This window comes from Pollicipes pollicipes, unplaced genomic scaffold (assembly GCF_011947565.3).
Source record: "Pollicipes pollicipes isolate AB1234 unplaced genomic scaffold, Ppol_2.1 Scaffold_6138;HRSCAF=7277_pilon_pilon_pilon, whole genome shotgun sequence".
In the NCBI taxonomy this organism is placed as follows: Eukaryota; Metazoa; Arthropoda; class Thecostraca; order Pollicipedomorpha; family Pollicipedidae; genus Pollicipes; species Pollicipes pollicipes.
This window is the reverse complement of record NW_023596818.1, coordinates 5,096,471-5,110,087: the sequence shown is the minus strand read 5'-3', so window position 1 is coordinate 5,110,087 and position 13,617 is coordinate 5,096,471. Positions and strand designations below refer to the sequence as shown.

The 13,617-nt window shown below is 53.3% G+C and overlaps 1 protein-coding gene across 1 annotated transcript in view; it reads left to right on the top strand.

Moving 5' to 3' along the window:
* LOC119106094 (ankyrin repeat domain-containing protein 17-like) overlaps positions 1-12,722 on the top strand; it is a 15,234-nt gene extending 2,512 nt beyond the window's left edge. The window contains exons 3-18 of the mRNA XM_037229691.1: positions 395-548; positions 1,100-1,176; positions 1,733-1,859; positions 2,117-2,257; positions 4,278-4,602; positions 5,544-5,716; positions 6,703-6,825; positions 7,510-7,576; positions 8,389-8,492; positions 9,252-9,367; positions 9,735-9,923; positions 10,283-10,379; positions 10,953-11,128; positions 11,475-11,607; positions 12,003-12,128; positions 12,615-12,722. Coding sequence (XP_037085586.1) covers positions 395-548; positions 1,100-1,176; positions 1,733-1,859; positions 2,117-2,257; positions 4,278-4,602; positions 5,544-5,716; positions 6,703-6,825; positions 7,510-7,576; positions 8,389-8,492; positions 9,252-9,367; positions 9,735-9,923; positions 10,283-10,379; positions 10,953-11,128; positions 11,475-11,607; positions 12,003-12,128; positions 12,615-12,722 — 2,236 coding nt within the window. The remainder of the gene's footprint in view (positions 1-394; positions 549-1,099; positions 1,177-1,732; positions 1,860-2,116; positions 2,258-4,277; positions 4,603-5,543; positions 5,717-6,702; positions 6,826-7,509; positions 7,577-8,388; positions 8,493-9,251; positions 9,368-9,734; positions 9,924-10,282; positions 10,380-10,952; positions 11,129-11,474; positions 11,608-12,002; positions 12,129-12,614) is intronic.
* The last annotated feature ends 895 nt before the right edge of the window (positions 12,723-13,617 follow it).

Genomic DNA, 13,617 nt, shown 5'->3' with positions numbered 1-13,617 from the left:
TGCATTCTTGAAAGCGTATCTATATATCTGCTTTCATATATATATATATATATATATATATATATATATATATGTGTGTATACTTTCACACCTTAGAAATTACAGCATGAGAGTACAAGGGACATACGGTGAAGAGAATGCTTCGCGAAGCGACGCGTTTTTCGCTCTGTGACCATGTAAATCTCCCGGGACGTGGTCATAGGTCTGTGAATTGACATGACATGAGATTACATGAAAAGCTCACGGCCACGTACCAAACGTTACAAACTCACGCTGATGGTGACACAATGCGTATAAAGTAAACTAGTCTGATTATCCTAACGTGAAGGTGACGTGAAGGTCTCTCCATGTCCAAGTCTCCAGACGCTGACAATGTGCCCCTTTCCTGCTCCAGAAAAGGGCTCACTGAGCTGGTGGCCCTTCTGCTCTCGTATGGCGCTCATGTCAACTTCATCACAGAGGACGGCAAAAGCTCGGCACTGTCGTTGGCGTGCGCCAATGGACACCTGGAGACGGCCCGCATCCTGGTCAAGGTCACGATCTCAGGGGTACCCCAGCATACGACATTCGCTGTTAGAACATGCTGTTCCCAGGCGAATCCTCATCTGAAGTGTACTGCCACGCATCTGTGTCATGCGGTGCATGCTCTTAAAGGGAGGATGGCCACTTATTAATAATTAGTTGTTGTTTACACCATGTGTCTCTTACAGTTGGGCTAGCTCGGACGCGACAAACATACGAGCGCTTTCTAACATCCAGTTTAATACGAAATTAGCCGCGAGTGATTGAGGGGAGAGCATCTGGACATAACTTCTGAGGATTATTTTGGATGTGTTGTGGCGCGCTTCCTCTGCTGGCATGCACCAATCTCCACCAATGCAGTTTGCGACGTTACACTATCTCTGGCGCACCCGTGATCATCAGCTCTGACCTTATTTCAACTGCCGGTCTATCATCGTCGGCCATCGACACAGACTGTTGCAAGGAGCCCAGTAAAACACTCTGCATCCCCGGGAATACTCGGCACTACTCACGGCCTCCAACTCTCCCGTCACAGTGCCCGTCACAGCTGACACTCGTGTCTTGGTCACTCTCTCAGGACGGAGCCGAGATCAACAACTGCGCTGTCCCACCGCTGTTTGAGGCCGCATGTGTCGGCAAGGACGAGATCGTCGAGTAAGTCTGATGGCCTAATGCAGCCTGCCAGTGCCGTGGACTTGGGCCAGGCGTGTTCCGCTTTGCTCACGTCGCCGGATATTGCAAGTTGCTTACACTGGCAAACTAGAGATTGCCAAGAAGGCCGAAATGTCGCCATGAAACCTCCGATTGTTTTCATAAGACCATTCAAGTTTCAGTTTCAGTTTTCAGATGATAAGAAACGTGCGAGTCAAAAGTTTGCACGAAACTTGCGAAAAAAAAATTAGTAGGGCACTGGAACGAAACCTTCGGGTTCCTTGCAGTACCTGTTTAAAACTTGTCTCTGCCTGCTGACGCTTCTGGAGTATTCTTATTATTTAGCACGTCTGTTAGCATGCCAGTAATGAGCTTTCTCATCGTGCCAATCTCCCTGTGCAGCGGAGCTGGCCGTATCAGTCTTTCCTCCATGGCTGGAGAAACACCGCCCGTGATGGGACTCGATCCCGCGGTTACCAACACTGACCGATCGAGCGCCATGCCTGTGACATCTGGCCGCTGGTTCTGGAGGCTTATCCGACGGCTGCGCTTTTCGCAGTTGGCTGCTGCGGCTGGGCGTTCCGGTGCAGCATCAGAACAGTGACGGAGACACGGCACTGATCAAGGCAGCCCGGCACGGCCAGACGGCGGTGGGGCGCATCCTGCTGGAGCACGGCGCTGATGTGGTGAGCGATCCGCACTACCGAGCGTCCAGACGTGGCCAGCGTTCTCTCCCGACGTTCTCCAGCGTTCTCTGTCCGACTTATTTTGACGTGATGCACATCGAAGTCATGAGGAGCCCTGCACTTACACAGCCACTTATCATTCTCCAGTACATACGCTCACATCGAGTCTCGCTACCAGTCGTTCTCATGTTCTCAGCCAGCCCAGTGTTTTCAGATCGTCACGTGACGTCCTCACGATTACCTCCGCCGGCCTGCAGGAGGCGCTGAACCACTGCAACCGCTCAGCGCTGATGGAGGCGGCTGCTGGAGGCTACAGCGGTGTCGTGCTGTTGCTGTTGGGCTATGGCGCGAACGTGAACCGGCCCTCGCCCGACAACACAGCTACGGCCCTGAGCCTGGCCTGCCGCGGCGGCTGGCACCACACTGTCCGCCTGCTGCTGCTGCGCGGAGCCGACCCCACGCACCGGCTCAAGGCAGGTGGCCGCCGTGGCCGGGCCTGACGTTCCGGCGAGGGCGCGAGCTGGCCTGGCTGGCGACGCTGGATTGTGCAGCGCTCAGCGGACGCGGCCCGGAGAGGAGAAAGGGCTGCTTTCAGGGGAGGGGGCACGGTACTAGAGGCGGGGTTTGATGGACAGTGGGTACGAGGGTCTTGCAGGGGTAAGATTTACTTTGTCCATTCCACTCGCTACTCATGGAGGCGTGTACATACCCACCCACTACATATTTGCAAGCAGTAGTCTACACCCGCTATCCAAACGTTTGCATTGCCAAGCACTTCTGTTCTGAATCATGGAAACTTTTCAGCAAAGTTTGCGCCTAGTCCCACTTGTTTGCGTTGCTAATTGCAAAAGTAGTATAAGTGAAGCTTTTATCACTCAAAGAAGCGGCAAATAACCCTTTTCAGTGTTTCCTGAACTATCTACATACCATTTCGTAACCGCCTTGCGTCTTAAATCGCAATTTCCACATCATACTTACCAAACTCAATCCGTTCCATATTCCATTCGAATACCCATGGGCTTACCCGACCTAACAGTTTTATAATCACCTAATATGGGACTTGTAACCCATAGGACTAATCAGTCTTGTAATGGGGGTGGGGGTGGGGGTGGGGTAGGGGGGGGACGGTTCAGACGGTTCAGGATGTGAAGACCTGTCAGAGGGTGGTTGCAACGCTGATGACGGGTCAAAGGGTGGCAATGATCGCCAGACCAGATCTGTTGGGCGGGAGTGTGCGAGCGCCTATCATCAGATCGGTCCTGACGGGCCATCTGGCCGGGCTGGGTATCACCCCTGCCGTCAGCGGCTCGTATCAGCACGAGGAGAGCGGCGTCTTCAGCGTGTCTGGTGGGCGGGCCGGCCCTGCGTCACGCCGTGACGCTGTTCTGCTCGAGAGGCGCTGCTGAATCGCATGCACTCTACACCAGCGTGGAAATGACCATTGCTTCAAAGTCGGGCGCCTAGAAGCGCGTGACGATTTCTGACCGGCACCTTTCTTTCTAATCCCTAGGGTGATTCATCAGCCCTGGTGGAGGCGGTTTTGAGGGAGCATGTGGAAGTGGTTCGTCTTCTTCTGCGGTTCCCGAACATTCCTCCGCTCTCTGATGAAGAGGTGAGGCCGCGTCATCCGTGACATCATGGTACAGTCAGCTGTCTCATGCGTATCCACCGCTCCTGACCGCGAATGCTCCCATTCTGTTGCGTGGGCGATGACTGGATCATTTCACATTAAGAAGCAGTGGTCGACAAGGGCTAGGTTTTTACGTTTGGTATTGTTTCCGAGTGGATTGTGCTTATTGGACATCTCTAACCCCAACAGGGTGACAGCATGACCTTCGGCATGCGCGAGCTTTTTGTCTCTCTGTCACGGCCGTTCTCCACCCCCAATTTTGGGTTACTTTTCTTCAGGCTTGACCTGCTTAAACATACGATAAAAGGCAATGAAGCTGTATCATTTTTTGAAATTAGTAAGTGCAACACAAATATCTACATTGCAAATCCGATTCCAAGACTGGATGAATACATGGAGATCATAAGGAACCGTGTGGACAGAATCTGTTGAGTGGTGGTGTACCGGAAACTGTCGCCGGGACATGAAACGTGCGATTGCAGCTCATTTAAGAACCTGATGCTTGGTTGAGCCTGATGTGGACAAATAGTAGAAACCAAGAGGCGGTGGTACAAAGCACAAATAAAAAATAGTTTGGATGCGTAAACTGTCTGTTGGCAGAGCGTCTGTTGCTGTACCTCGCCAAGCAGTCGGCACCGCGTGAGGCTCTACTTATGATATCCATGCCATGCCGCTGGCTTTTGCTGTCTGCAGGACTCGTGCCCGTCCGGTTCCGGTCAGCTATGGCTTTAAGATCCCCTCCCCCTGGGTGTGAAACTGAGCCTGTACGTTCGTTTTTCTACCGGCAGCTGGCCTCCCTGATCGATATGGAGATGGACTCGGATGAAGAAGGCGATCCCCAAGGTGGGAGGTATGACAGCCAGGACAGAAAAGGCCACAGGCAGGGCGAAGCTCAGCAGACACAGGACGCGGACTTGTTCTGGCAGGACAGAGAACTCCAGAAGCGAGAGAACAATGTATTCAGGCAGGACGAAAACTGCTTCATCGAGGGGGAAGACGTTCTCAGCCAGGATGAAACGTCATACTCGAGCGACAGCTCAACAGAATGCTCCGATGACACGGACGACAATGCCTCTGACGATGATGATGAAGACGATGATGGTGATGACGCAGGTGGGTGTCTGTCTCTCAGTCATGGGAATCAAGCAAGCTGACCGCATGCGAGGCGGCTCTGTGCATCAGCTGAAGCTCCGGTGGCCGTTCCCCCGACTGGCCGACTCTCGTGGTCCAGCCAGATGGACTGAGGACGGAGCGTTGGGAGCGTGTTTACTTAGCCTCCCCAATGTTATCGATGCATGGCGTGTTTGGGTATTATGTGAAAGCTAGATGAATCTCCGAACAACGGTGCGGTTCGTGATCAAGGTATCACTTGACTCGCATTCACTCTCCCCGCTAATTAGTACTGCGGAAGACCAGACTCGCAGTTAAAACCTGTCCTGGTCAAGCTCAGTTACTTAAGTCACTTCCTCATCACGTTTAACCTTGTTCATGTAACAGTGAAATGCCGGAAACTATATATTAATGCAAGTTATTCCGTTTTGCAGACAGCGGTATGCAGTCTGCGTCCTCCAACGACCAAACGGTAGGTCACTCCTGACAAGTTACTGCGCACCGAAGTGCATTCATGTTAATTTCACAGTCAAAATGTCATGATTTGCATTGCATAGTCACTCTGGCCACCAGATCGGCTATAATCAGTGAACTGCCGACTTTTAGAAAATCGTACAAACGTTGAATTTCTCTAACGATGTTAATTGCTGCGCTTTTGTAAATTAGTTGTCGAGTTAATCTCTCGCGATTCGTGCCCTGCAGTACCCTGCGTTTATTGCTGCTGCTCTTCTTTTCATCGCTCGTATTGTTTACTGGAATACCATGGTATCACACCCCTTGCTCAGCATGGATAAATTGAGTTCACAAAGCAATATAGATGTGCATAACCGGCCAGGTGGTTCCGTTACAGTTTCCGTTTCTTCCACAGGGCGGCGCTGCATGTGCGCGAGCACACGACGCCGTCGCCGCGCCTCCGGCTGAGGCTTCTAAGGCCTCTGGCTCAGAGGCAGCGGCTTCTGAGGCCTCTGACTCAGAGGCAGCGGCTCAGCCTCTGAGCGGCCCGGTGACCGGCGCCCAGCTCACCCGCAGGGCTGAGTTCCTCAGGCAGCAGAGGCTGGACATCCGGGAGAGCATTGTCCAGTACCTGCGGGACGATGCCGCCCTGTCTCGTCTGAAGGTCAGTCATCGGGTCACCCTTCCCCTCATTCCATACGCTCCACTGGGGGACGCGGGAGGGTTCAGGGCCGGCCCGTGTCACGCGGAGTGGGGTAGGGGGTATGGGTGAGTGAGGTGGGGACGGGTGTTGATTGTTAAACGGGCTGATGTAGAGGGATCGATGAAATGTGCAGGGACATGGCTGCAGGAACATTTGGAAGAGAGGAAACGAGACCATTGTAAGACACAACTGGCAGGTGGACCTATCACAGGGGTGGTGACTGGCTGGAGGTCATCTCGCACGGATAGGAAAGGCACAGCGCTTAGAAGAGCCACCTCCCCCCTTTTCGACTTTGGACAATCTAGCATTGTCCTGCGGTGTTCCACGTGTGAAAATAGCAAAGGGACTGACGTTGCACCCTTCCTTCCTCCCATTTGCCCCTCCCCCCCCCCGCTGGGTTTCACCGTCACTGATCAGACGAAATGCAGTTCGCGCCTGTGCGCCGATGAACATCCCTGGAGTATTTCAACCCTGTAGCGATTGGCCTGTGGTCGAACAACAAATGACAGAGCAATATGCGCTAGTGTGACGGTGTGTAGGTGAAGTCTGAGGAGGAGGGTGTTGGTGGGAAGGGGAGGGGTGAGGTTATAGGATGGCTGGACATTGCTGATTGGAGCACACCGCCCCGGCTGTGGTCGGTTTAATACGTCCTTTGATGTGTGTTCCTCAATTTTCTACGCAAAAAAAACGCACAAAGCTGCTGTGCTATCACAAATAAAACCCATGGAGCTCCTTGAGGCCTATATGGCAGCCAAGCGTTTTGCAGGAAGAACGTGTGAAACTTGTACTTGCATGTGTATGCCGCTGCTGTTTGCTGCTGCGGGTTTCCGACAGCATCGTCTTTTGTCTGTGCCACGCGACCGTGACCTCACATGACCCAGAGCACCGCCCTTTCGGCCTCCGAGGTGTCTCATCGTCGTGCTGATCTTGACCTCGCTGCCGAGCAGACCACGCTGAGGCAGCAGGAGACAGTGACGCCCGCCGAGAGGGAGGCCTTCATGCTGGAGAGGGACAGGTTGCAGCAAGTCCACCAACAACTTCAACAGCGGCTGCGGGAGAGCGAACAAGAGGTGTGTCTTCGACGGTCGGTGCTCGACCGCATGACTATTGTTGACTATTTTTGACTGTTGACTATCTTGATTATTGCTTTTGCACTTTTTACGCCTGACTAAACCGTGGACTATCCGGACATGACAAAGCGCGCGGCCGTGTCACAAAAAGTAACTGCATATTTTTTGGTTGTTTTATTAAAGCCGACCGCATAGAGTCCCCAGTGTATCAATGCAAAGCTTCGTTTGGTCCACTTTGGTCATCTGTAGAGGCACGAATGGTTAATATTTTCCGTGACGTCATGTAGATTATTTCTCCGAAGCGGCGATTCTTTTCTTATTTTTTATCATCTTTGGCCATCGACCGCGCGGTAAGCATACGGTCGCCCCTAAGCAGAGCCACTCATGTAGCCGCGCCCGAGACAGCTGGTGGGAGTTGGCCTTCATACACCAAATATCACAATGGTCGTCAGGGAAAATAAAACTTAAACTTCGCCGAGGTCATGCATTAAGCAATGGATATCGTTTAATGTCTGAATGGAATATCTGTGGTGTAATAAGCTTCCAGCGCCTTGCTTCCAACATTGCCATACCCGAGGCCTCTTTGTATTTTGACGGATGGCGATCGACTAGAACGATAACGGAGTTGTGTCCAAGGCGTCCTGTTCACGAGCGTTCATGGTCCGAACCTCCTCTGCCCGCCAGATCACGGAAGATTTCAAGGTCATCCACCAGAACGAGGAAGTCCCCATATCGCCCCAGCAGATAGAAGGTGCGGCTTAGTTGGTACTGTGGTCCACAGCTGACTGGCAAGCCTAGGTTCCTCTCTGGTCAGCCGCAGGAGCAGGAGCTTTGTGTCGGAGTAGGAACAGGAGCTGGCGCAGGAGACTTGCATGAGTTCCGCGGGGCCCGGAAACCAGCTGCTGTAAAGAGAACCTCGGCATTATTTTTACAAAAAAGTACATATACGTGCAACATATGCATATATATATATACATATATATATATATATATATATATATATATATATATATATATATATATATAATGTCTCATGGGCGCACCTCGCTTCACACCTGTCTGTGTGTCCGGAAATGGTGTTGTCTGGACTGGATCTGGATCGAATCCGTGCGAATCACAGCCCTTGTAATTGAAATGGATTCTGAACCAAATGATTCAGGTGCTATCGGGGTATGCGACCAGAGGTGGCATTCCGTGAGTCAGAGCTGGTCGTCATTTGTGCTGTTTTCTGGGCGAACCGTTGCCGCTATTCGTCCTGTACAATCTCACCACTCTTCGCTCGTGACGTGCTTCCATGTGACCGTGACGTGCTTCCATGTGACCGTGACGTGCCTCCATATGACCGTGACGTGCTTCCATATGACCGTGACGTGCTTCCATATGACCGTGACGTGCTTCCGTAAGCATCAATGCTGCTCCTCGTTCCGGTGAGGTGGTGTGTAAACGATGCTGCCACGTAAAACTGATTGGTGAACCAAACCGTGCTTCACATATTGTGTTTTCTGGCCGACGGTGTCGACCCTGGTGGCTGGACAGTGAACTAACATTTGTTCGTGTTCGCAGCAAGAGGAAGGCGATTTTTGCCGGAATTTCTGGTGAATCGGGTGTCGTTCAGCGACCAGCAGTCGCCACTGGGCATGGCCTGCTCCCTGGGAAACGTCGAGGTGGTCCGTCTCCTCCTGGATAACGATGCTTCGATCGGTTAGTCTGGGGCGAACTTATTTCGATACCGTAATTGTGTTTGTTTTACTTTATGGTAAGGAGTTTCGCATGGCTGCTCGAATTTTAACTTTGCGCTTTCAAGCTTTCCCTGTCAGAAACACAGCCATCTCATTTCTGGGTTAATATTTACCGATGGGTGTTTCCTGGGTTATAAAGACAAAGGCTCAGCTTTAGGTAAGGGTGCCGCTCACCAGATGTAACAGACATCGGAGCTTATGCGTGGTGTGCCAGCTCACAGACAAAGACATCGATATAACACCGCATAATTTGCGATAAACAGATACGAGCTTCCCATTAGGTGCAAATCGACTTATTTATTGGGTACATGTATTTGCCGTAACCGCTGAGGGCGTCCGTGTCTGTGTTTGTATGCGCGTGTGGGAGATGAGGACAAAGTTCGTCGAAGGCGCGCAGCTGAGAGACAATGTAGTTGAACCGCAAACCACACCCACCACTCAGTGATTGGCTTACGGCGACCGTCTCATGTCAGACATGTGCGTCGAGGCTTGTCACACGAAGTGATGCGTAATCCACCGCCGGCTGTCGCTATCCCGGCTCTGACAGGCCTTTCTGCACCCAGAGCACAGCGACAGCCGTTACTATCCCGGCCCTGACAGACCTCTCTGCACCCAGAGCACACTGACAAGGCGGGCTTCACGCCGCTCATGCTGGCCTGCCGCGCCGGCCACACCGAGGTCGTACAGCTGCTGCTGCACAAGGGCGCCAACCACAGGCACCAGGCCAGCGGCTCGCTTGAAACGCCGCTTACGGTGGCTTGCATGGGCGCTCATCACCAAATCGCCCACATCCTCATCCAAAGGTAAGGTTCTGACCCCGGTGTATGCGTGCATGCGTGCGTTGGTGACTGTGGCAGAGGTGGGTGTGTTCGTGCATGCCACTCGTGTGCCCGTGCGTATGTGGCCTGGTCGATGTTGCAGCCGCCGTTTGCGTAGGTGGATGCATGTGCATTTACATTTGCCGAGGTTTGATATACTTGCATCCACTCGGCAAAGGTGTGTAATGCTTGCTCGGCACCGATCATGCGGCAACATCAGAACGGATTTCGTTGGTCAGAACCGCGCCGATGACTGACCGAAACGGATCCTCAGTTTTCCCCTTGACGTGATTCTCCACCTGTCGCTGGTGCCACCTCTCCCGGGCTTCCCTCACCGACGCTCCTGTGTCAGGGGCGCCCGTGTGGAGCACCGCAACGGCCACGACAACACGCCGCTGATGCTGGCGGCGGCCAGCGGCAGTGTACAGATCGTCCGACTACTGCTGAGGGAGGCGGTCGACATCAACAGCAGGCGGTCCTCCCGCTCCAACGTCACGCCACTGATACTGGCGGCCAGCCACGGACACCTGGATGTCGTCAGGTGATCCATCGGTCGGCCCCGGGCTTCGGCCTCACCTGGCCGGCGTCGCCAGGACAGCTAATTGCGTCGTCTTAGTACTAAATATGCCATACCTAGTACTATATATACTGTTTTTGGTACTATTTACGGCACACATCGTCTCGGTATCGTTCATCCCTTGCACGCACTTGCTGTATTTGTGGGTTAACGTTCGAGGAACAGTCTGGAACCAAGCAAGCCGTTTTCCAAGCATTTGGTGACCAATACGTGCATGAACCAGATATGGAATTTTAAACAGACCATTAGACCACTGAGACAACCAAGAGCCAGAGGAAAATCTTGAGATGCTAGAAATGTAATTAATCTGCTGCCGCCGACAGATATCTGCTGATGAAGGGCTGTGACGTCTCGGCCAGGGTCAAGGGCAACAAGCAGACGGCCTTGACCTTAGCTTGCTTCAAGGGCCACGACGAGGTGGTTGGTCTTCTGCTCCAGCATGGGGCCAACCCCGAACACGTCGCCATGTTTGGAACTTGTCAGGTGGAAAACGGACACTCTAACCGGCCTGTGCGATGAAGTCAGTTGTCAGCTGTTCATTAGGCCAAAAAAGATGCTGTCGTATTGATGGCGCGTCTGCCAAGAAGCGGTCAGAACCGCAGACACATGTTCCGAGACCACACCTTGCACTGACACGTTTGCAGTTTGCAGTCTAATCCGACAATGGCATGACCTGTCTGCAGTCTGACCCGACGATGGCATGACCTGGCTTAAGTCTGATCTGACAATTACATAACATGTTTGCAATCTGACCCGAAATTTCTGCAAGCTGGATCGATATGTTATCCGTTGGACATCATGTTGCATGATGGCGTGGATGCGGTCTGCACTATTGTTGATCTATACAGCCTAGCCGCACGAGTCAACAGTCTAACGAGGTGTGGCTGTAGTCGGAACTTCTACGTCCACAGGCTGAACTGGCATATCAACAGTGGCATACCGTGTCCACCGCTGGCCACCCTCGTACACAGTCTGACCTGATGACCTTCGCAGACGGAGATGACGCCGCTGATGGCGGCCGCCTACCAAGGCTTCCCGAAGGTGGTGCGGCTGCTGCTGGAGCGAGACGTAGATGTCAACGCCACGGTGCCCGGCGGCGGCGGCAAGACGGCGCTCATGCTCGCCGCCTGGCGCGGCCACACCACCCTCGTCATGCTGCTCATCGCCAGGTGGGGATCGGTCGGCACGTGAGCGGGGTTGCCATGGCGCGGCCTGGGGCGTCGGGCTGGGGTTGTGGTGCGGGTTGGATGCGGCTCGGCTGTGTCGCTGTGTGCTGCTCTGGCGGTCAGGTGCCAGTGGTGCTTCTGTTTTGGTTTGGGTGCACAGCTGCCATCATTCTGTCGCAACGCGCAGCATTTTAAACACCAGGAGCATTGCTCGCAGCCCCAGTACGCCATCACCCTTGTCATTGCTGTGCGTACGAGTTACTCGTCCCGCTCAAAACTAAGCTAAATGAACTGCTCGCCGAACAGCCATCGTGGCCTGCTTCGTCAAAACCCTGGTTGATGTTTACAGAGGGGTGGCAATCGAAGCCCGCAACACGGCGGGCCGCACTGCCCTCTGGTGGGCGCTGGACGCGGGTCACGGCACCATAGCACGGCTGCTGCAGACGTGCGGCGCCTCGGTCGACGTGCAGGACACCAGACAGGTCGGTGGCAGGCAGTCCGGACATGTCGTAACGACTGTAGCAGGGATAGATGTGTGTGTGATGGGCTCAAAAGTTGACAGGGCCTATGCCAGTCCAATGGAACACAGGGAGCTCCTGTTCTCCTATTGGGCCGTTCTCAGCATTGAGCTGTGCACATTTAAAGAATCTGTGCCGACCTACCGTCATTGTGCCTTCTACGTGCTGAGATTTTATGCACAACAGCGCAGCACCAGTCTGTTGGCACTACTCTTCTTTTCTGTGACCGAGCGTCACAATCGAGCCGCGTGGCGTGTGATCACACCCAGACGTTTTTCCTTGCCGCTTGTGGCTGCACATCAGCCTGCTGCGTCTCCGTTGTGACAGTCCAGGATAACCTGCCCTCTGCGCGGTGTCAGGTGTCGTGCATCATGGCGGCGTACCGCGGCGGCAACGTGGAGCTGGTGCGCTGGCTGTTGGAGTGTGTGTCGCAGCTGCCGTCTGTTGCCGAGCTGAAGCAGTGCCTCCGGTCCCGCTCGAAGAAGGTGAGGGTGTAACGCGGTCTCGGGGCGGTGGTGACGTGGCGTGAGTGAAGCAACCATGTGCTTTATAATACACTGGCGCTGTAAGAGGTGAAATCGTGGGGAGATGCCTATTACGGATTTCAGTTGAATGGTAATATAGCAAGTTATATCTGGAGCAGCATCTAGAGACGTTAAGCTGCTGATGGAAAACGATTATCGAGACCTCTGAAAAGATCTTTCTGACCTCCTGTGATATGTTACTGAGTCACATCGTTACCTGATATCTCTCTTCCCCTTTGGTTAATTCGCCGCGACTGAGGCTGTGCAGTGGGCTGACTGTGGTCAGTGTGTCATCGCCGAAGGGGTATCTCGTCTGGACTCATGTCCAGATCGGCCCAGGCCCACCGCCGTCTTGTTGCCTGTCATGCCGCGGCTAGGAAGGCGATGTTTTAGTTCGTCGCCCTGCCACCAGGGGCGTGACACTGATCCCTCTTCTCTCGCCCGCAGCGCTCGATAGCCCTTCGCGGGCCCCCGCTACCTCTGGGGACCCTGTTTAAGCGTCGCGCACAGTGCCTGTACTTCATCCGAGCCGAGATGAAGCAGCGGGGATACTGAGCGGGCAGGAAGGGCGAATCCTTCCTCGAAGAGCTGACTCCTGATGTCGCCGGGGAGAAGTGGAAGAAACCGGTCACCAAAGACAAGGTGCACTGGCGTGTACCTTCTCACTCACATTGTCCATACTAATGTGCCAACGTGACCGACATGTCGCCGGGTGAAATGATGTGTCGGCGCGCTGGCCAAGTGTACCGGGCTAGCACTGACGCCGCGTGAGATGATGTGATGGCGCGCTAGCCAAGCTTACCGAGCTGGCACTGACGCCGGGGGAAGTGTGACGTCAGAGCCGTGTTCTCTGCAGCTGTGTCTGGCAGCCCTCGTCCTGTCATCTTCGCCGCAGAGGTGGTCTGCTTGTGGTGTTCATGTATGATATGGTACTGCTTAATAAATACAAATGCCTTATAAACATTGCGTTTGCCAGTGGATGTGTAATTGTGCCACAAGAAATCGGGCAAAGGGCCACCGTCAGATGATAAGTTTCAGTGGTCTATAAAGGGGAACATTTCACATGTGAGAATAGTTAAAGTAAGCATCAGATATGATGAAACGAGCTCAATTGTGACTATTCTTCACTTGTCCGGATTCCATCGGTCGTTTATTTGTATAACACACGTGGTCACATCCAGTGGCGGTGCCCCGTGCTTCCGTAGCTACCACACGATAGCGGCACATTTCGCTGGCATAGCTTTCAGTCTGGTACATTTAGAGTTTTTCTTGAGTTTCTGAACACAAATGGTTCAACTCGTCAGTTGTGTTTGTACTTACTGCTACACATCTCTCCACATCGGATTATTTATGAATGAATCGGATGAAACCGGTAATGGATGGGTCGCGCGGTCCATTACGACATTGCCACACATACTGATTACCCAACAGCACACATAGGCGGATAGCG